The following is a 23,559-nucleotide window of genomic DNA, read 5'->3' on the forward strand; positions in this document are numbered from 1 at the left end:
TGGTTGCCTCTTGAGAGCTGAGATTATAGGTGTGTACCATTATACCCAGCAATAGCTCTTTTTTCTCTTATTTATTTTTTGAGTCCAGGTCTCACTGCATATAGCTTTGGCTAGCATGAAACTTGCTATATAGACTAAACTAGTCTTGAAGTCACAGAGATCCCCCTGCCTCTGCCTCCTGAGTGCTGGGATTAAAGGTGTGCACCACCACACTTGGGTTATTTAGTTTTTCATTTATGTGTATGTTTTTGTGAGTGTCCTTGTGTGTGTGTGTGAGGGGTGTGTGTGTGTGTGTGTGTGTGTGTGTGTGTGTGTGTGTGCTGGCCCCACGTCACCTAAAGAGGCCAGAAGAGGGTGTTAACTGTAGCTGGAATTAAGGTGGTTTGCGAGCTGTCTGCTGAGGGTGCTGGGAACCGATCTTGGGGCTTCTAGAAGAGCAATAATTCTCTTAAGTGCTTGAGCCACTTACTTAGCACTCCCACCCCCTTAGGGTAGATTCTCAGTACAAAGCCAAGGTTATCTTTGAACTAGTGATCTGCTGAGGTCTGGAGTCCTAGGTGTGTGCCACCATGCCCAGCTCCATTCTTTTCCTAGCCAAAAACTCCAGTTCTGTTATTCCGGGGAAGACTTTGTTCTCTCATCTATAAAATCTGTATTACAGTTGCTTCACAGTTGCCGGGTAGAGTAAATGGAGACTGGATGTTAACTCTGTAAATGCCAGAGCTCCTCTCTTCCTTTGATGCCTTTCAACTAGCAGAGTTATTCTGTCATTTAGGTGGCACCAGGAGACCATGATGCACCCTGGTTTGAGAAATTAAGCCTTTTTCCTGCCATGTTTACAGAGTTAGTTTTGAGTAGGAGTGACTTTCGTGATTGAAAGGGCACGTTTTAATGAGCATTTGTCTGTCAGTGGGGAATTTGGGGTTTACAAGGACTTAAATGTTCCACTTGGAACAGCAACTTGTGCTCCTCCTGTCAGAACTTGTGCCTTGCCAACTGTCAGGTTCTTTTGTATATGCGCCCCAGGTTTCCTTCTCACAGTTTAATTAAAGGTGGAGGTTTCTTCCTAAGGTCTGGTGAACTTGATGTGTGTCTGCAGTGAAGGTTAGCTACATCTGTGGCTGACTAAAACTGAACTTGGGGGCTTATAATCCAAATAAAACCACTAAAACTGAACTTGGGGCTTATAATCCAAATAAAACCAACTCATGGGGTTGGGGATTTAGCTCAGTGGTAGAGCGCTTGCCTAGCAAGCGCAAGGCCCTGGGTTCGGTCCCCAGCTCCGAAAAAAAGAAAAGAAAAAAACAACTCATAGTCCCCCCTGACAGCATCTGGGCTGACTGCTCAGTGCATTCAGTAGACTGATGGCGTCTTTCGAAGTCTGCATTCTTCAGTATTAACAACATGGAAATGTTATTTTTTTCCCATTGGCCATTGGCTCTCAGGACCCACAGCAAGTATTATAATTGAGGTAAAAACAAGAACACCTTTAAAAGAGTGGATCACACACCCAAAGTGAGGAAGTTCTTGATTCTTCTGAGTTGTCTGGGCTCCTTTCTTGTTCTGAGCAGGTGGCGCGCTCTTGCTCTGAGGACGGGTGGGCCATGAGCTCCATGAAGGAGGAGCAGTGTGCCTTCTTTTACTGCTCTGTGAAGATCGGAAAGTAAGACAATTTTAATGCACCTGAAATGACTCCTCTCACCTCCCCGCTCTATATGACAGATCAGAGATGAGTTCTCCAGGAAGCTTCAGGGTCAGGAGTCTAACTAGAGACGAGTTTAGTCACAGACTGATAGTAACGAGCGATCACATGTTTAGAGTCGGTCTCCTCAATGGTAAAGTGAGTGAGGTGAACTAGATCACTGAGGTCTCTTCTGAGGGAGGCTCAAATTTTATGTTGCTATATTAAGCATATTGTTCCCCTTTACACATTAGTATAGTTGACTGCTGCTGACCTAATAAGTTCTTCTGGGAGATACCCACCGGAGCTGGTAATTTGGTCTCCTTAAAGATGTTTCCGAGCAGTTAATTATAAAACCACGTGAATTTTGTAGAGTTCTGTGTAAATGAATGAAGTAGATCCACTCATGTAGCTTTCTGTGTCTGGGAGGCTGTTTCGTGTATGTAAGTCATAAGAACAGACGTCCAAGTTCCAGTGAGCCTAGCAGATACTCATAATCTTGGGCAGTTGCATCAAAGCTCACTCAGAATTCCTCTTTAAATAAACACTGGCTAGTGACACAGCCCTCAGCCCGGGTTGGCTGCACTCTCTCTGTCTCTGTCTCTCTCTTCCCCTCCCTTTAAAAAAAAAACACTCTGGGTACAATTTGTACTTTGTACTGTGTCATACATGCTAAATTTTCAAACCATATAATTTTCAAGCGTGACTTAATTTTTCAGAGGATTATATCAACTTCCGGCTTTTCCGAAAAGATGCTGTAAACCTTTCAATTCACTGTCGGCGTGTTATTGTATGATACTGTCAAACCGACACTTAATGCTGACAGGTTGGTTTTACAGATTGCTCCGTGGGGTTGGGGATTTAGCTCAGTGGTAGAGCATTTGCCTAGCAAGCGCAAGGCCCTGGGTTCGGTCCCCAGCTCCAGAAAAAAGAAAAGAAAAAAAAAAAAAAGAAAAGAAATGTACAGATTGCTCCGTAAAGGCTTGGTCGGTTAGAAACCGGAAGTAAGTCTCCCTTGTAACACCTTTTGAATTAAGGAGCCAGTTAATTTTCCGACTCTCACTGGCCTACTTTGGTCCCTGAGTGTCTAAGCTGGCTTCTCCCCGCTGATCATTTGAATAGTGACTGCTCTGTTTGCTGTCATCTTTTGTTCCTGGCTCTTGCTAGAGAGAAGTGGCTTGCCTTTTCAACTTGTTAACTTTAAGACTGCTTGAGTCTATCCCTTTCATTCTTCCGCTTTTCTTTTTCCAGTACTGGAAATGGAACCCAGGGTGTTGCTCATTCTAGGCAAGCACTCCAGCTACCAATGGGCTACCTCCCTGACTGAGTGTGGACTTCTAAAAAAGGTTCAGAGGGGCACGTGTGGTGGTATAAGCCTTTAATCCCGGGACTCGGGAAGCAGAGGCAGGCGGATCTCGATGAGTTTCAGCTAGGGTTAGGGAGACCTCGCCTTTGAGACTGTGTTTAAAATATTCCTAAATACGTAAGTAGAGAAGAGTCAACAGGAGCAGGTCTAGCAGTTCTATGTCAGTGTCCTGGTTGGTTTTGTGTCAAGTTGACACAGGCTAGGGTCATTTGGAAAGAGGAACCTCAGTGGAGAAAATGCCTTCATCACATTGTCTGAGGCAAGTCTGTAGGGCATTTTCTTTCTTTCTTTTCTCTCTTTCTCTTTCTTTCTTTCTTTCTTATTTATTTAAAGATTTATTCATTAATTATATGTAAGTACACTGTAGCTGTTCAGACACACCAGAAGAGGGCATCAGATCTCATTATAGATGGTTGGGAACCACCATGTGGTTGCTGGGATTTGAACTCAGGACCTCTGGATGAGCAGTCGGTGCTCTTAACCACTGAGCCATCTCTCCAGCCCCCGGAATTTTCTTTCTTTCTTCCTTTCTTTCTTTCTTTCTTTCTTTTCTTTCTCTCTTTCTTTCTTTCTTTTTTGGTTCTTTTTTTTTTTTTTTGGTTCTTTTTTTTTTTTTTGGTTCTTTTTTTTTTTCGGAGCTGGGGACCGAACCCAGGGCCTTGCGCTTCCTAGGTAAACGCTCTACCACTGAGCTAAATCCCCAGCCCCGGCATTTTCTTTCTTAATGATTGATGTAGAAGGGCTCAGCCGGCTGAGTAGTGCCATCCCTGGGCAAGAGGTGATGTGGTATAAGGAAGCAAGCCACGAGGAGCAAGCGGGTGAGCAGCACTCCTCCATGGCCTCTGCTTCAGTCCCTGCTTTGGCTTATCCTGGTGATGGATGGGAAGCCGTGAGTTAATAAGCCCTTTTCTCCCCACGTTGCTTTTGGTTATGGTTTATCACAGCAGTAGACAGCAAACTACGTTAGGTTAGTTAACAGAAGACAACACGGAGAGACGGTTCCTGACCTTATGGGGGTATTTTATTGACTAAGGCACTTCTGTGAGTTCCTTGCTCATGAATCCAGGGTGAGAACACCAGTCGTTGCCATTCAGAGGTGACAGGATGCTGTTTGGCTTTCATAGGGATGTAGGTGGGTAAGGAAGTATCCGTGTCTGTCCATAACAGTGGCCTGCATGGCCTTCCTAGTCACTAAGTGTTTTGTAACCTATCTGATATCATGACACACTGCTCCCAGATTAGCAGGACTGTTCAGCTTTCAAATGAAGACAGTAAGGGAACATGCTTTTACATACAGTTATGGGTCCTTTTCCTCTGACTCCTGGCTCTCTCGCTAGGGTGAGTTAAGTAAGACATTGAAGGAAACGTGGAAAGATACAGAACTAAATGGAGATATGGACAGTGGACATGCTGCACCATGGTTAAAGTTGTTGTTGTTATTGTTGTTGTTGTTGTTGTGTGTGTGTGTGTGTGTGTGTGTGTGCGTGCGTGCGCGCGCGTGTCCCCATTGTTTGAGAAAAGGGTCTCTGTTTTCTACACTATGAATGAGTGAGCTGCCAGGGACTCTGTTTGTGCCTCCGTCTCCTTGTAGTAGCCCTGGGACCCCTGGCTTTATGTAGTTTCTGGTGGATTTTACTCAGGTCACTGTGCTTGTATGGCAAACACCTTTACCTGCTGAGGGATCTTAGCTCCTTAGCCCGAAAGTCACTGTTGTGTTTGAGTAGGGCGTGGTGGCGCATGGCTGTAATCTAAACGCTCGGTGATGGAGGCGGGAGAAGCAGACGTTTAGGTGGCTCCATGTCTGCTTGGGCTCCATAAGACTCTGTCTCAGCAGAGCAAGCTGGGGAGCTGGCTCAGTGGGTGAGAGCACTTGTGCAAACGTGAAGCCCTCAGCTCAAATACAAAAAGCTCGACATCGCTGCACGGGCCCGCGACTCCAACACTGGGGGTGAAGACGGCTGGATCCCACGAGCTAGCTGGCAGCCAGCCTACCTGAAACAGCAAACTTGTAGTTTTGTGAGAGACAGCGTCCAAGGCAGTTAGATCAGAGAGCAAAAGACAAAACCCTTAGATAACCTGATTTGGCCTCTCTGCACACTCATGTGTAGGTACGTGTACTCACACACTTATGTACATGCACTCACAAAGGCACACCACAGGCACACAACTCTCTGTCTATCTGTCTCTGTGTCTCTGTTTCTGTCTCTCTCTCACACATACATACACACAGACACACAGACACACAGACACACACACACACACACACACACACAAATCTTTTTAATATCTTTTTTTTTTTTTTTTTTTTCGGAGCTGGGGACCGAACCCAGGGCCTTGTGCTTCCTAGGCAAGCGCTCTACCACTGAGCTAAATCCCCAACCCCGACACAAATCTTTTTAAAGCTGGCTCCCAGGCTATTTAGATGGTTCAGCCAATGATGAGTTTGCATAAGCATGTTGATCTGAACTTGGGCTCAGATACCCAGGGTCTATGTGAAAATCTAGGGATAAGGTTAGGAGTGATAGGTAGATCTCTGTGGGTTTGAGGCCATCCTGGTCTAAAGAGTGAGTTATAAGATAGCCAAGGCTATATAGAGAGAGACCCTGCCTCAAAAAAAAAAAAAAAAAAAACTGAACAAACAAATAAGTAAATCCAGTCATGGTGGCACCTACCTGCAATCCTGGTGATAGGGGCCTGGAGAAAAGAGAATCCCTGGGGATTACTGGCTAGCTAGTCTAGCCAAATCAGTGAGCTCTAGGTAGAGTGAGAGATCCTGTCTTGGATCTGGGAGAGACCCTTGAGGTCTTATCTACTCCTGAGGATTAATAGTGACTGGGGAAGGGGAATCTCATGAGAGACATTTTCTTCAGTGGTAAAACCACTGGTAAGGTGCCCATGTCTCTTAACTCTTTAAGCTTTTAACCCATAATACTTAATCCCTGGCCAATACTCCTGTAAGCAACCCTGGTGAAACCCATTGAAACACACACAAACACACACACACACACACACACACACACACACACACACACACACATACACGCACGCGCGCGCGCGCACGCACCATGAGAGGAGAAGGTAGACAAGTTGTAGGGGGACAAGGGAGGGTATTGGAGGTCCATGACTGTGATCAAAATACATTCTATGGGGTTTGGCAAATGACTTAAAGGGTGAAAACATTTATTGCCAAACCTAACAACCTGAGCTCAGTCCCCAGATCCATATTGTAGGTGGAGGAAAGAACCAGTTCCCGAAAGTTGTCCGCTCATTTAGACATTTCCACCTACCCCAATAGGTAAGAAAATAAAGGAAACAAATGTTAAGAAATATTATATGTATGTATAAATCACAATGAACCCATTATTATATATAAAACCAATGTATCCCCATGTCTTAGGTACTCTTTCTATTCCTGTGATAAGACACCATGTCCAGGGCAACTTATAAAAGAAAGCATATGATCTGGGGCTTATGGTTTCAGAGGGCTAGGATTCACGATGGATGAGCAAAGGCATGTGGTAGGAGCAGCTAAGAGCCACTTGATCCACATCTCCATCCACAAATAGGAGTCAAAGAGAGAAAAGCTAGGAATGGCCCAAGTCTTTTGAAATTTCAAAGCCTGCCATCAAGTGACACACCTCCTTCAACAAGGCCACACCTCCTCATCCTTCTCAAACAGTTCCACTGACTGGGGACCAAATATTCAAATATATGAGCCTATGGGGCCATTCTTTTTTTTTTTGGTTCTTTTTTTCGGAGCTGGGGACCGAACCCAGGGCCTTGCACTTCCTAGGTAAGCGCTCTACCACTGAGCTAAATCCCCAGCCCCCTATGGGGCCATTCTTATTCAAACCATTGCAGCTAATAAAAACAATTTTCAAGTTCATAATTCTTCTACCCCTGCTTCCTAAGTGCTGGGACTGTCGGTGTGTACATCATGCCCAGCGTAATCATTTTTTAACTCCCGAGTTTGGAATGCTCTGCTAGACCTAGAGAGTCAAACTATGATGGCTGGAGAGATGGCTGCATGGTTCTTCACTTGCTGTTCTTGCAGAGGATCCAGGTTCAGTTCCCAGTACTCACATGATAGCTTACAACCATCCATAAATCCAGTTTCAGGGGCTCCAATACCTTCTTCTGACTTCTGCAGGCTTACATTTATGATACATAAATTCACTGAGGAGAAACACTACATATAAAGTTTTTTTTCTTTTTTAAAGGGAACAGAAATCCCTTTGTATCCTATCAAGACCATCCTACCCACATTTAAGACTTTATTCTGTGGTCCTCAGCACCCCTAAGTTGCTGCTGAAATCCAGGCTCTAGTACCCAGCATTACTTTCTCCTTGGTCAATGTCACTGGTTATTACACTGGTTTCAAACAGTGGCTCTTTTATGGCCTGCGCTCTAATTGTGGTGAGTGACACCACACATTTTCTCTTGTTCAAGGAGCAAGCTTCGGAGAGATCAGAGTAGATGGTGGCTTAAGGTGGCTTGTTGTCTGTCACTCATTATGGTTCTCAATGGCTGAAATCCAGATACTTTATCTCTTGTAGACTCTGCTCTCTCTGTATCTTGTGGTTTTACTTTCTGGGCCACAAAAATGTGGTTGTGACAAACAGTGGCCTGTCACACTGTTATGTTATTTGCTTCTCTGCCTAAGTGTGCACAGGGGGATCATTCTGTCTCCATTTGGAAGTCCAGGAGTCTCTAGAGCAGTGGTTCTCAACCTGTGGTTGGCGATTCCCTTGAGGGGTGGTGGTTGAATGACCCTTTCACAGGGGTCACCTAAGACTAGCAAGAAAGAGATATTTACATTATGGTTCTTTTTTTTTTTTTTTTTCTGGAGCTGGGGACCGAACCCAGGGCCTTGTGCTTGCTAGGCAAGCGCTCTACCACTGAGCTAAATCCTCAACCCCTACATTATGGTTCTTAACAGTGGCAAAGTTATAGTTATAAAGTCAAAAGCAATCTGTGAGAGTCGGGGGTAGTGAGGGAGCAGATTAAAAAGACACGAATAATGGATACTTTGGCCATGCTCTTTTACCTTTATCTTCTATAGATCCTTTCTTCTTTCTCTCTTGTTTGCTTTTGTTGAGACAGGGTTTCTCTATATAGCCCTGGCTGTCCCCGAACTCCCAGATAGAGCAGGCTGGCCTTGAACCTGAACCTCTGCCTGTCTTTGCCTCTCAAGCGCTGGGATTATGCCCAGCTCCTCTATGGTTTCTTCTGCAGCAGCCAAGTCTCTTTCCTTTGAGACTGTCTCATACTTGTAGACAAGGCAGGCCTCACGTTGGATCTAACTACCTCAGCGTTTCAAGGACTGGGAAAGCAGATGTGAGCCACCACCCTGGGCACATGTCATAGCACAGTCCTGGCTGCATGCTTTCCTGATTAGAAAGATAGGAAAGCTGACCTAATAGTGCTTCCAGGGCTTGTGCTCACCCTCTCACCCCCTCACTCACTCACTCGCTCACTCGCTCACTCACTCACTCGCTCACTCACTCACGGGGTTCATCCTTGTATCTTGAGACATACTCAATAAATTTTTTATTTGTAATTCACTCTGTCTTTTGCTTTGAGTTTTTTGTGGGTGTGTTTTCAAACTCAGTGCTGAGCTGACAGTTTTACTGGGCAGGGCCTTGTGCTTCCGTCAGGGCTCCTCATGCATTATGTATCACCTGTCAGATAGATAGTTCCAAGTTCCTCTTACTGTGAGCATCGGGTTTTCTTTTTTCCTTTTTTCCTTTATTTTGTCTTAAGAACAATTAAATTAGTCAATTTTGCATACATGTGTATGTGTGTGGTTTTTTTTTTTTTCCAGAGCTGGGGACCGAACCCAGGGCCTTGCGCTTGCTAGGCAAGCGCTCTACCACTGAGCTAAATCCCCAGCCCCATGTGTGTGTTTTTTATTTTTTATTTTTTTAAAGATGAAGTCTTACTGTGTTGAACTCAAGCGCTTAATTTAAGTAATCCTCTTGCCTCAGCTTCCCGCATGCCTGTGATTACAGGTGTGTATCTGGGCATGGCTAGCAGAGTCTTTTGAGCAATTGAAACGTAGCAGATTGGAATGTGTTGTCAACAGAAGTATACAGTTGATTTCAAAGTGTGAGAAAAATGTTAATTGTACATCGTGCACTTTTTCTTCACGTGCTCATGCACATGCTAGGCACATGTTTGGAGCTGAGACGTCAACCTGTAGAAGTCTGTTTTTTTCTCCTTCTATCATGTGAGTTTTGGGGATCCAGTTCAAGTTCTTAGGGTTGCTGGCAAGTGTTTTATTCACTGATCCCATCTTGTTGGTCCTTGATTATGTTTTGAAATGATAACTTAGATTTATTGGGCTAAAACATGACATTTATGTGTTTCTTTTTAACATTTCTGCAGTCTTGGGTTTCGTAGAACTTACTAGGTAGACCAAGCTGGCCTTGAACCTAGCCTGTCTCTGCCTGGATTGAAGTGTAAATCGCCATGCCTGGACATGTTCCTTTTTAACAAATGATCTGGTTACTAGAGAATCCAGAATTACTTATTTGTCTTGCTTTTGGACAGTGATAGTCTATAAAGTACGGCAGTGTCAACAGGTGTAATTATCTGATTTAAGACGTACAGCCAGTTCAAATACCACTCACAGGAGGTAGTAATTGAATCGTTTGTTCATAGCTTCATTGGCCTAGTTTTTTTTTTTTTTTTTTTTTCTCTTTCTTTTTTTTCCGGAGCTGAGGACCGAACCCAGGGCCTTGCGCTTTCTAGGCAAGAGCTCTACCACTGACTAAATCCCCAACCCCTTGGCCTAGTTTTAAGAAGAGGCTTCAGAAACCCAGGTCACCAGCTGCCTCAGTGGTTTATAAGGCAAGACATCGTTCTGCTTGATGCTTTAGTTTGAAAATCTGTTGTGGACCAGATGATCTTATACATTTGTCAGGAAGCAGGACAGGCCATGAGCAACTGAAAGAAATGCAAACAAGACTGGGACTGTGGTTTGTCCCTGAGCAGGCAGAGCATTGCCCAGTGGCCCCAGCAGCTCAGAAAAGGAAAGAATTCTGGGCTGGAGAATACTCTGGAGACACAATTACTGTTGGCCTGTCACACCTTGTATTTTTACTTTGTTTTTTTTATTGTTCTGAGGTAGGATCTCTTGGAGCTCTGGTGGTCCTGGAACTCATTACATAGGCTGGGCTGGCCTTGAACTCACAGATCTCTGTGTCTGCCTTTGCCTTTGTGTTGGGATTAGAGGTGTGTGCCACCACACCCAGCCCTTTTTGTTTCTATTTAAAAAATTTCTTTGTACTGAGTGCAGGTGCTCTCGGAGGCTGAGAGACATTGGGCCTCCTGGAGCTAGAGTTCTGGACAGTTGGTTGCCTGACTTGCACGTAGGAAATTGAACTCAAGTCCTCTGCGAGCAGTAAGTACTCTTTAACCCTTCAACTCCTCAGCCATCTCTCAGTCCCCACTTCTGTTCTTTGAGAGCCAATACTCGACCCTCCACCTCCCAGACTTTGTATGGCAGTAGAGGGTGGATGGGGTATGTAAAGGATCCCGTACGGGAGACAGGCCTGAGCCTGAATCTCTCACCCATGGGATCAGGCTCTGTTCAGCCAGGAAGTGAAATGGTTAAGTTGACCCCAAGCTGACCTATGCCCTTGTAGATTGGGTTTTGACAGTCTGCCATGAAACGGAAATACTTGACCTTTGTCAATCACTCAGGAGCTAAAGAAGCCATACCAATGTCTCCCAGTCCTGTCTTTCCAATATGAGTGAACAAAACGGAAAGAAGAGAAACAGATGGAGTAAACTGCCTTTCTTCTGTGGGATGCAGGGCGTTTGGAAAGCAACCCAGTGTTGTCTCAGTGTTTTCAGTGGCCATGGCCTAGCAGCTCAGGTTACATTGCCTCTTCTGTATTGGGGGCGGGGGACAGCAAGTGACACAGCATAACCGTGTAGCCACACTTACATAACCGTGACTTGGGGGACAGGACTAAGCGGTGAGTGGACTGCCGCGGACCAGGGAGATGGCACTAGAACAGAGTGTGACTTCTGTCGAGCCTGTGGTGAGATCATCAGCAGGCCTCTCTCCGGCTAGACTCACTCGGGCACTCCCAGAGCCTCGGTTCATAGGCAGTGTCCTCATTTAGGACAGAATCTTCCAGTGCAGCTGTCTCCAGGTAAGGGGCTGAGCCCTGTGTTTGCCCACAGCTGGACTCAGGTGTGAGACTCCCGCTTCTACCCCAGCCTGGTTTCAGACACTACATTTTAAATTCCCTTTCCTGGCAGGTAAAATTCATTGCGAACTCTTGAACTGCCCTCTGTCTCCCACCAGACATCTGTCGTTTAGAGTGAAGAGATGTTTTCAGTTTACAGACAGAGTGAGCTGAACTGTGGAGTGGTTTGCTGAGGGTGGTCCACGCTGCACGCACGGGCAGTGCCAGGAACTACAGCAGGACAGAAGTGATCTTATGCCAGTGCCAGAGTTTTACTTTGGCAAAGACAGAGCCAAAGTCACTTTCCTTTTACTTTTGAATCCTTTCCCTTTCCGGGATCTGAAACCATTAGTAGAACCCCAAAAGGGAAGAATTAGAAATGACTATTGATCAGCAGCCTCAAGTTATAAATGACAGTGCTGCAATCTGGTAAGGGTTAGATAAATTATTCTGGGTCGGTTAGCTGAGATAGAACCCACGTGTCTCATTTCTTAGTCTGGCTGGTTATATTTTATTTTATTTTATTTTTTTTGAGTCAAGACTTTGTTTGGGTTTTTTGTTTTGTTTCTAGGATAGGCCTTCCAGTAGCCCAGGCTGGCCTTGAATTTAATATTAAGTCTGGCCTTGAACTCTTGAGCCTCCTGTGTGCTGGGATTACAGGTGTGAGACACCCATGCCTAGTTTGAGGCATGGCATTTTGCAAAGAAGAGTTTGAGGCTAGGGCTGTGGTCTGATTGGCAGAGGGATGGCCTAGCATGCTCAGAGCCTTGTCTGGTCCTCAACTCGGGTGTGGCGGTGGATATCTACCCTCCCAGCACTCTGGATTGCTGAGAATGCAAGGGTAGCCTGAACTACATAGGAAGGTCCTGTTTCAAAAGGAAGATTATTCTTTTGGGGAGAGCTGGAGTGATGGCCTTGAGGTCTTAACCTTGTTGCTCTTGCAGAGGACCTGGGTTCAGTTCCCAGCACCCACATGGTGACTTGTGACTGTGTATGACTCTAGTCCCAGGGACTCTGACACCTTCTTTTGACTTTCTCAGGCATCAAGATGCACAAGGTGTACACACAGACACGCCGGCAAAACACCAAACATAAAGAAAATTAGAAATCTGGAAAAAATTCAAAACAGGATTTTTTTTTTTTTAAATTTGAGCATAAGTTACTTCATTCTTCTTTGGGGAACTGTTTTGATGAATTGTAAATTTCTTAGCTTCTTTTTTATGGTATCAAGTCACAGAGAATGGGGGAGGCTGATTTTTCTAAAATAGGTATATCTTATATAATAAAACCTTTTAATCATGAAAAATTTCAGGCAGGAAAATAGAGGGAATAGTACCATTTCCCAGTCTGAACAGAAAGCAGCCCATTATTCATGTCGGCAATCCAGGTTGCATGACTTTTACATATATCTTGCTCTCGAAAGTAGATGCCTTTTTTGCTTTATTGAAAATAGAATACTTTCATAGTTTTGTGCTTTTCAAATCATTTTTCCCCTTCCTTTCTCTCTCTGTTTACTCATGTAGACAGGGTCTCACTATGTATCCTTGTCTCGAACACGCTGTGTAGCTGAGGGATGACCTAAACTGATTTCCCTGCCTCTCCCTCCTCTTCCCATCAGGTGCTGGAATCATAGGCGCCTGCTACCCAGTTTATGTGCCGCTTCACGTATATGGGGATACTCTGTGACCGAGCTATGTCCCCAATTCAGGATAGAGACACTGAGAGCAGGGTGGAGAGCAGTGATTCAAAGTGCCGGTCTCTCCTGTGCCACTGCTCTGCCGTCACCACCCAGTGCTTCCAGGGGTGCTGGGCTCGTCTCTTTCAAGCCATCAGAGGGACAGAGGTTGTGGCGTTGTATGTGGTCCAGGCCTAGAAGTGCCACACTGCTCCCTTGCTTCTCTAATTCTGTTGGCTAGAATTTAGTCAGGGTTGCCTAAACTGCTAAGGAAGCTGGGAAAAGTGGTCTGAGTGCAGGGAGGAGGAGGAGGAGGAGGAGGAGGAGGAGGAGGAGGAGGAAGGGGAGGAAGAGGAAGAGGAGGAAGAAGAGGAGGAGGAAGAGGAGGAAGAAGAGGAGGAGGAGGAGGAAGGGGAGGAGGAAGAGGAGGGGGAGGAGGAGGAAGAGGAGGAGGAGGAGGAAGGGGAGGGAGAGGAGGAGGAAGAGGAGGGAGAGGAGGGAGAGGAGGAGGAGGAAGAGGAGGGAGAGGAGGAGGAGGAGGAGGGAGAGGAGGAGGAGGAGGAAGGGGAGGAGGAAGAGGAGGGAGAGGAGGAGGAAGGGGAAGAGGAGGACTAGGCCTGTGAATGGCCAGGCCAGGTGCTGGCTCAGGGCGTGCCCATTGATCTTGCTTTGTCTTCAGTCCTGTCCTGGGCTCGGCTCACACGAGTCTTGAGCAGTTGAAACATAGCAGATTGGAATGTGTTGTAAACAGAGGTATGCAGTTGATTTCAAAGAAATATGAGGACAATGTTAATTGTATTTTTCTATGTTAATTGTATATCGACTGCACTTTTTTTTTTTTTTTTAACGTGCTCATGCACATGCTAGGCACATGTTTGGAGGTGAGAAGTCAACTTGAAGAAGTCTGTTTTTTAGTTTCAGGGAATCCGACATTCTCCTCTTACCTCCTCAGGCACCCGGCAGGAGGGGCATGTGGAGCACACACATACATGCAGGCAAATGCACATAAAATAAGTCTAAAAGGAGACAGTAAATGGATCGTGGTGGTGGTGGTGGTGGTGCACATGTACAGTTGTAGCACTCAGGCAGGGAGGTGAAAGGATCAGAAGTTTACCGTCATCCCTGGTTACACAGAAGTTTGAGCCAGCCTTGACCTCTTAAAAGACTCATTTGTTTTTATTTTAATTAGTGTTTTCCCTGCACATATGCCTGTGCACCACATCTGTGCAGTGAATGCAGAGGCCAGAAGATGTTATCGGATCCCATGCGCCTGGAGTTAAAGATGGCTGCGAGTTGCCGTGGTTGCTGGGAATTGAACCTGGGTGCTCTGGGAGAGCTGCCAGTGCTGTCAACTATTAGAGCTGTCTTTCCAGCCCTGCTACACGAGTTCTTAGGGAGAAAGAGAGAGGGCAAGAGGGAAAAACTAAAATGAAAATTTCAGAACTGGGGGTTCATTAGTTCAATGGTTGTGTTCTGTGTGTTCTAGGTTCGCTCTGTGCAGAAAGAATTAAAAAAAAATGCAATGTGCATGGGGTGCAGTGGGTCACACCTATAATCCCCGGAGTCTGGAAGGAGGGTGTGAGTTTGAGGATAGCCTGTGTTACAAAGTATAGAGAATTCCAGATGAAACCCTTAGGGAAAAAAATCATAAGATAAAACAAAAAGGGAAACATATGTATTACCTTTATACTTCTAAAAGTAGAAGAAGGGAACACAGTAAGCGGCTGGCCGCTTTGCCTTCTTCCCCAAGATCTGATATTCCAGAGCCGCAGGGAGGCCGCAGGAACTTGTGGCATTTTAAAAATGAACTCCTTCCACATTTTAACCTTCACTCCACTTGCTTGGTAAACAGAATATTAGGGCTGGTGGCTTCTCAGTGTGCCAGAGTGGCAGCGAAAGGGCAGCAGTTACTCTAAGCTCGAGATTTACTTCCTACTCAATTTTCAGAATTCTTCATGGTAGCCTAAGTTTTCAGGTCACAAAAGAAAACTGTGTCTGTAGCTGAACCAAAATAACAATGTGCAGACTGGAAGGATGCGTCCTTGCATTGTTGCTGGTGTTGAGCTCTTGGCGTGCGTGTGTGTGTGGTGTCTCTCTCTCTCTCTCTCTCTCTCTCTCTCTGTGTGCACATGTGTATGTGTGTGTGCACGCTCACCTGTGTTGCTTCTGCCCCTGGGCAGTGGAAGGCACTGCTGTCCCGTGGGAAGAGGATATATCCCGCTGGCATCAGCTCTGCATTCAGGACTATGGAACCCCCTCTGTTTCCATCTTTAAAGTCGTGAGGCTGGAGAGGCTTACCAACAGTCAGAATTCCCACTTGTGAGGTCACCTGTGACCTCACAGCCAGATGGTTCAAATGTTGCTTAGCTTCTGGGAAGATGTAAGCTGAGGCCTGGCCTGATTCCATAGACACCATGAGGTACCCATTTGTCCTCCATTAGCTGATTTGAGTTGACTTTTCTACAGTTCTATAGATAAAATGTAGACACCGGTCTCTCTGATTTTATCTGTGTGTATTTAAATTGCACAGTTGGAAGAATTATATAATAGTAAGGGAATCATTGCGGCTATCCTTGGCAGGAGAGTGAAAAGCAGACCGCTTAGAAGAGGGGCAACAGTGTGTTTTTTTTTTTTTTTTGCTCCGAGTGGCTGTGCAGGTAGTCAGTGCTGTTATGTAATTTGTTGTCAAATTCCTTCACAAACACACATAACATTTTCAGTTCTGTGAAAATGTGTCTGGAGCACCAGACAATGATTTGGAATGGTTAGATCTAATCATTGGGAGTATAAATAATTTATGATCCACACTTAAGTTCAGGTCCCAGTTGAGTTGTCAGCGTTCGGTCTCGCTTTACAGCTGGAGCCGGGAGAGCCTGTGTGAGCTCATGCAGAAGGAAGTCCCTGAACATTAACATTGGATTTTCTTAGTCTTACTCTGGCTGCCTTGCAACTCCATAGGCAGTTCAGGGTGGTCTCAAACTTGAGCCATTCCTTCTCCAGTGCTGGGATTACAGGCACCCACCTTTTCCCTTGTTCTGTCAGCAAACAAAAGTCTCGTGAGGTTTGAGCAAGTGTCTCATCGCTAGAATGCCTACCCTTCGTGCTCAAGTATCTAGGTGTGGTCACTAGCACTATATAAAGCCAGAAACCAGCCCTTGAGACATTGTCACTCCTATATTTTATTTAAGTACAGTAGGGGCCGAATGTGGCAGTGCATGCCTTAAATTCCATCGCCCGGGAGGCAGAGTCAGGTGGATCTCTGATCTATGTAGCAAGAACCATAACAGCCAGAACTACACAACTGAAAGACACTGTCTCAACAAACAAACAAAAGCAAAGGTGGAGGAGGAAGTAAGTCTGGGCATCTTGAGTGTTTGACTCTAAGTGAGGAATTAAGAGCCTGTCCCTAAGTAAGTCTATTTCTGGTTTTGAGACAGGGTCTCATAGTCATGGCTGATTTTTTTTTTCAAAGATTTATTTACTTACTTACTTCCTTATTTATTTATTATATATAAATACACTGTCGCTGTCTTCAGACACACCGGAAGAGGGCATCAGACCCCATTACAGATGGTTGTGAGCCACCATGTGGTTGCTGTGAATTGAACTCAGGACCTCTGGAAGAGCAGTCGGTGCTCTTAACCACTGAGCCATCTCTCCAGCCCCCCATGGCTGACTTTGAATTTGATATATTTCCCAGGCTGACCTTGAACTCATGATTTTCCTGTTTTTGTTCCCTAAGTGTTTGTATTATAGGCTTGTGACACTATGCTTTGCGTGTATGTGCGTGTGTGCATGCATGGCTACATGTGTGTGAATGAGTGTATGTATGTGTGTATGTGATGGGGTGTGTGTTTCTGTGTAGCTCTGGATGGTGCTTTTGTGTTTTGAAATGGGAACTGGGGGCTGGAGAGATGGCTCAGCGGTTAAGAGCACCTGACTGCTCTTCCAGAGGTCCTGAGTTCAAATCCCAGCAACCACATGGTGGCTCCCAACCATCTGTAATGGGATCCAATGCCCTCTTCTGGTGTGTCTGAAGACAGTGACAGTGTACTCACAGACATAAAATAAATCTTAAAAAAAAAAAAAAAAAGAAATGGGAACTGTATGTCAGTGTCCTCAGTGCTGGGCGTATGAGCATGTGTCACCGTGTCTGGTGGACCGTTTTCACAGCACTGTCCTACATGCTCCCTTATTTTTCTCAGTCACGTGTTCCTGTTTTCTTAAACATGCAGATTTTAGGAATGAGCTAACATACACACAGATTGGAGAAATTTGAAATCACATGAAGAAATTTGAATCAGATGAGGAAGATGGGGAGTTCCAACCAGCTTTCACTACATACCAAGTGCAGGGTCATGTGAGACTTAAAAACAGGAAGCAAGCAGAGACCCTGAAATTACCAAGTGGGGGTGAATTTTTACCGCAATATTTAGAATATTATTTTAAAAGAATATTTTAAAATGTGTGCCCCATGGCCGTGGAAATCAGAAGAAAAGGTCTTGCCTGGAACTAGAGTTAGAACTATGTGAGTCCTTGGAACTGAACCCAGGCCCTCTGCAAGAGCAGCCAGTGTCCTGCTGCCATCATTCCAGCCCTAGATCAACTTTTTTTTTTTTCCCCCATGAAAGGTATCTCTGTATTTTGCAGGTATTTTTAAGTAGGGAGAATAGAGCTGGCTTTTGGTTTTGAACGTCCCTTTAGAAGATCTCCTTGAGTGGTTGTTAAGATGGTTACATGGTGACAAGTCTGAGCGAAGGGAGCAGCCCCAGAAGTGCCTTGAAATGGGGGTTTCTTGGCTGCTAGACCAGTGACAACTTTTTGTGCTTTGCATAAAATGTTGGGTAACACTAACCTCTCCTCCAGACTTTGAGAGGTAGTAATTACTGGGGTTCCATAGGTTTTGCTTTTGTTTTTGTTTTTAAGGTCTAAATATTTGGGCTGGGGATGTAGCCATAACACTTGCCTAGCATGGCTATAGCTCTAAAAATAAAACACCCTACTAACTCACCCATCATTTTCTGCTACTACGAGAAAAGTTTTCCTTATCTGCATGTCTTGAATACTCTCTGTTAAACTTTTTTTATGTATGCCTGTGTGCATAAGCCCTCAGTGAGTATATGCACACCACGCACATGCAGGTAAGTAGGAAGGGGTGGGATTCTTTGGAGCTGGAGTTACAAACCACCATATGGGCTCTGAGAACCAAATCCAGGTCTCCTGCTAAAGCAGTTGAGTGCTTTTAACTGCTGAGCCATCTCTCCACCCCCAGTATTCCTACTTTGCTTTTTATGAGGCGAGTTTTAGGTGACTGCTTGTAAAAGGCGTACACAGTAAGCTGAGGCCCTCTATTTTGAGAGGGTTGGGGTGTTTAACTGAGTGCTCAAGCTCTTGAGTTTGTTTGGAGCAGAAGACCATTTTTCTATGATTTCCTGTTCAGTGTTTAGTGAGAGAGGTCGTATCTAAGGGAAATGGAGACTTTGAATTCTTGAAACTGGTGGCACTTGCTGAACACAGGCACTGTTCTCATGGTTGGAGGCATCCTCCAGATGTTGTTGTTGTCTAGATATTGAAGCTGTAACACTGTATCCAATACTGTATACACCAAAGCTGGAGGTGGTCGTCTGTACCTGGGATCCCAGCACCTGCCTTTGGGAGGTTGAGGCAGGAAGATGGCCAGAAGTCCCAGGATGGTTTAGGCCATAGCATGCATACCTTGTCTCAGTGATGGCTCAGCAGGTAAAGGCGCCTTCTGCCAAAGCTGATGACCTGAGTTCGATCCTCTGGAACCTCTGCGGTGGCAAGAGTGAGCCAACTTTGGCAAATAATTCTCTGACTTCCAAACATGTGCATGCGCCCCTGTGTATTATTGGGCTATGTCTATCCCCATTAGCCTCCAAGTGAATGAGACTCAGACTAGGATTTATTTATTTAGCTTTAGCGCAGTTACTGGGCAAATTGCCCCTAGTCTAATTCCCTAATGCTAGACTGGTTACTTTCCCTACTTGCTCCCCAACTTTGCTCCCCAAATACTTGCTGTTTGTGTTTCTCCCGGGCTATTTCTGCTCCACCAGCCCATCCTCAGGGTCCATTTCGCTTGGGCATGTGCTCTTGGCCCATCATATCCAATAGAGACCTCTGTTCTCTCTTCCTTCTTCTTTCTCCTCTTCTTGTGGTCCCTACTCCCAGCCTGCTAACTCATTTTCTGCCTCCCTCTATTCTCCCCAGTAATTGGCTGATGCCGCTTTTATTTAACCGGTAGTTTTAAGTTGGGGAGTAAGGTTTACACAACAAAAGTATGAGGGATCACTCGTCTCCCAGGAACTACATCTTGGGGGCCAGCATTTAGCATTTGAATGCATAGTAACACCAGGCTGACCCCCAACATACCCCCAATAAATGAATGTAATGATTTTCTTCTCAGAGCAAACAAGGGACTATAGAGACAGCTTCTGGTTAAGACCTATTAGAGTACTTAGTGGCACACTTCTTGGTACTGCTCTTACAAAGGGTCTGAGTCAGGTCCCCACTCATAACTGCCTATAATGCCCGTTGATCTCTGAAGGCACCTACACTCATGTTCACACACAGTACACACATGCATGTGCGTGCATGCACACACACATACTTACAAAATAATAAAAAATATTTAAAACCAAGCAAACAAAGAAATTGAAATAACTACCCGTTGTCCCCAAATACACATACACAGAAAAGAAAACCGCGAACCAAACCTTGACTTCATACAGGATGAACCCTTTTTGGACTAGAAGAACATCTTACTTTCTGGAATCATAACTTGGAGCTAAGCTGACACCTTAAGACATATAAAGCCCACTTTTTTTTATACCTGAGGATAGGTCCTCTAAGGTTGTCTGCTTCTTTGAAATAAATATCTTGCTCCTTTGCCCTTAGGTTCTAGATCAGATCTGAATTACATTTCAAGTTTAGGATATTAATCTAGCTTAAAAAGTTTCAGGCATGGGGTTGGGGATTTAGCTCAGTGGTAGAGCGCTTGCCTAGGAAGCGCAAGGCCCTGGGTTCGGTCCCCAGCTCTGAAAAAAAGAACCAAAAAAAAAAAAAAGTTTCAGGCCTACCCTCGTCTCTCCAGATAGGTCAGAGGTCACACAGGATAGCAACACAGTTTCTTTAGTGTTGAAGTTGAGCAATACACTTTCCTGTTTGCGGGAGGAAGTGCGAACCCTTTAAAGAGAAGGAGGGATCAAGAAGGGACTGTGTAACTCAACAGCCTCCTGTGTTCTGCTCCTGCTGCCTGGCGCTTGGGACTAGATGATCTTCCTGCTTCTCTCTTTTAAGAGTACAAGCAAAACAGTATCTATTTTTAACTTTTCCAGAGCTGATGTAAGTTCTAAAGATAAACACTTTACAAATAGTTCTTGGCTTGAGAAAAATTCAGTGTTATAAATGCAAAACTCTGCTTATGCGCATGCACATATAATATACATATGCACACACAGACACACATGACACACATACATATTCATATACACGCAGACACAGGACACAGGCAGACAGCAGCACACACTGGTATTGCTGTTTGGAAAGCGAGGTTATAAAGCAGTGTGACCTTTGTCTTGGAAAAGGTGTTCACTCATCTCCTATGGGCTTTTTGTGTAGCCCTGGCTGGCCTAGAACTTATGTCTGTCCTCTTACTTTCCTCTCTCAATTTCTGGCATCGCATGTCTGAGCCACTTCCTTGGATGTGACTAATAGAAAGTATATTTAGAAGTAGATACACATCCACACAAAATCTCCTGTGTGGGGAGGCGTTGTTTATTATGGTGACATAGCCATTAATTTTTGGAACCGTTGGACTTTCTCTGCAGGTGTTGGATACATTTTGCATTGTTTAGCTACACATCCATGTAACTTTGAGATATTTCGATCCAAGGTTTGGAAACCAAACCAAGGTTTGGTTGTAGAGCCATGTCATAACTATCTCGGACCACCAGCAAGGTTACTTTCACTCTTGCTTCTTTGTTTATTTGCTTGTTTGCTTATGGTTTTTTGAGATAGGGTTGCTCTGTGTAGCCCTGGCTGTCCTGGAAAGCTGCTTAGGTTTTTTTGTTTTTTGTTTTTTGTTTTTTTTTTAATTTATTTTATGTTACTCCCTTCAGACACACCAGAAGAGGGCATCAGCCCCGTAACAGATGGTTGTGAGCCACCATGTGGTTGCTGGGATTTGAACTCAGGGCCTCTGGAAGAGCAGTCAGTGTTCTTAACCACTGAGCCATCTCTCCAGTGCCACCCTCCCCCCCCCCCCCCCTTTTTTTTAAGTAGGGTCAGGTCAGGCTGATTTCAAACTTGTATTCCTTTTGCCTCAGCCTCATCAAAGCTCTAGGATAAATTCCCTCTGAAAGTGGAGTTTAAAGTATTTTGAAAGTTGGATGTAGCTCAGTTACTAGAGTGCTCGCACAGTGTGTGTGACGTCCTGGGCTCCGTCCTCAGCAGCACTGAAGCAGCATGGCAGTGCATGCTTGCAATCCCAGCACTGGGGAGGTAGAGCCCACAGGACCTAAGTTCAAAGTCATCTTTGGCTACACATCAAGTTTTAGGCTGCCTCGGGTACTTAAGATTTAGTTCCAGGATAGCCAGGGCTATATAGTGAGACCCCGTCTCAAACAAGACAAGATAGCCAAAAAATCTCTAACTCTGAATAAGAAACCAAAATGAATATAGCAAAAATTGGGAGACACTTTTCTTTTTTTTTGGTTCTTTTTTTTCGGAGCTGGGGACTGAACCCAGGGCCTTGCGCTTACTAGGCAAGTGCTCTACCACTGAGCTAAATCCCCAACCCCAGGAGACACTTTTCTTAGGGCTCCTTTACATTCTTAAAAATTAGTGAGTTCTCCAGGAGCACCCACCCCCCCCAAAAAAAAATCAGCCAAAACAAATAAAACAATAACTGCTGTGATTTTGTCTTTCAGATTAAAAGCATGCACCACGACTATGGAATTTGGAGTAACTTCCTCTTGATATGTTTCTTTTTTTCAGACTTAACCAAGAGACTAAGTTCTCTATAGAAACACCCACATTTGTATGGATGATTGGGGAAAGATAGTGGCAGCAGACAAGGGAAAAGCATCCTGACCTTCCGAGAAAATGAGTATGCTGAAACCCAGCGGGCTGAAGGCCCCGACCAAGATCCTAAAGCCTGGGAGCACAGCCTTGAAGACCCCTGCTGCTGGTAACACTCTGCTTCCTCGCTTTATTTATTTCCTTTCCTCTTGAGACAGGGCTTCTCCGCACAGCCCTCTGGCTGTCCTGAAATTCACTGTGTACACCAGGCTGCCCTCAAACTCAGAGGTTTGCCTGCCTCTGCCTCCCGAGTGCTAGGATTAAAGGTGTGTGCCACCATTGATAATAACTTAATAATAATAAAAAGGTTTGTTTTATTACTTATTTAGGTGTCTCTGTGTGTGTATACATATATGTGCATGCGTATGCAGTTGCCTGGAGAAGCCAGAAGAGGGTTTCCAATCTCCTAGAGCTGGAGTTACAAGTGGTTGTGTGGTTGGGAGCCAACTGAAATGGTAGCTGGGGACTGAACGCAGGTCCTCTGCAAGAGCAGCAAGCACTCTTAACCACCGAGTGATCGATCATACATTATCTTACATGAATTTGAAGGTTTTTTTTTTTTTTTTTTTTTTTTTCTTTTTTTTCGGAGCTGGGGACCGAACCCAGGGCCTTGCGCTTCCTAGGTAAGCGCTCTACCACTGAGCTAAATCCCCAGCCCCCGGTTTTGTTTTTTTTTAAAGACAACTTTGGGCTGGAGAGATGGCTCAGTGGTTAAGAGCACTGACTGCTCTTCCAGAGGTCCTGAGTTCAATTCCCAGCAACCACATGGTGGCTCACAACCATCTGTAATGGGATCCGATGCCCTCTTCTGGTGCGTCTGAAGACAGCGACAGTGTACTTAAAAGACAACTTTATAAAAATTGCTACTTGAAAAGGTTTTCATAAAGAAGCAGAGCTTTTAACATTTGGAATTTTAAAAAACCTTCATGTGTGCACGTGTGTGCACACAGCCATCTTTGCGTGCAACCCTTGAGGCCAGGGGTTGAGGTTGGGCGTCTCCTTCAGTTGCTCTTTATCCAGTGTCTGAGACGCTGAATCTGGAGCTCAGCATTGGTGCTGCCCAGCAAACATCAGGGAGTTCCTCTCTCCCCACACTTAGCTCTTTACATTGATGGAGGATCTGAATTTAATTCCTCTGAGCATTTTACCTACTGACCAGTTAGTCACCGAGATCTAGGATTTTTTGTTTTGTTGTTCTAGATAGGGTTCTCTGTGTAGCACTGGCTGTCCTGTCCTCACTCTGTAGACCAGGCTGGTCTCAAACTCAGAGACCCACTTAACTCCACCTCCCAAGTGCTGGGATTAAAAGCCTGTGCCGGGGGTTGGGGATTTAGCTCAGTGGTAGAGCACTTGCCTAGCAAGTGCAAGTCCCCAGCTCTGGAAAAAAAAAAAAAAAAAAGGAAAAAAACAAAACAAAACAAAAAAACAAAAAAACAAAAACAAACAAACAAAAAAAAAAAACCAAAAAAAAAAACCAGCCTGTGCCACCGCTGCCCTAGAGATTTTTTGAGGCATAGTTTTGGAAGTTGTCCTTTCA

The 23,559-nt window shown here is 45.0% G+C and overlaps 1 protein-coding gene across 44 annotated transcripts in view; it reads left to right on the top strand.

Moving 5' to 3' along the window:
* Clip1 (CAP-GLY domain containing linker protein 1) overlaps window positions 1-23,559 on the top strand; it is a 106,955-nt gene that overhangs the window by 7,636 nt on the left and 75,760 nt on the right. For 32 of the 44 annotated variants that reach the window (NM_001408966.1, NM_031745.3, XM_087579230.1 and 29 more), the window contains 1 exon segment: window positions 21,939-22,131. In NM_001408966.1, the coding sequence (NP_001395895.1) occupies window positions 22,047-22,131 (85 nt within the window). In that variant the 5' untranslated portion in view covers window positions 21,939-22,046. 44 annotated transcript variants of the gene reach the window in all.

This window comes from Rattus norvegicus, chromosome 12, assembly GCF_021556685.1.
Source record: "Rattus norvegicus strain SHRSP/BbbUtx chromosome 12, alternate assembly SHRSP_T2T, whole genome shotgun sequence".
Taxonomy (NCBI): domain Eukaryota; kingdom Metazoa; phylum Chordata; class Mammalia; order Rodentia; family Muridae; genus Rattus; species Rattus norvegicus.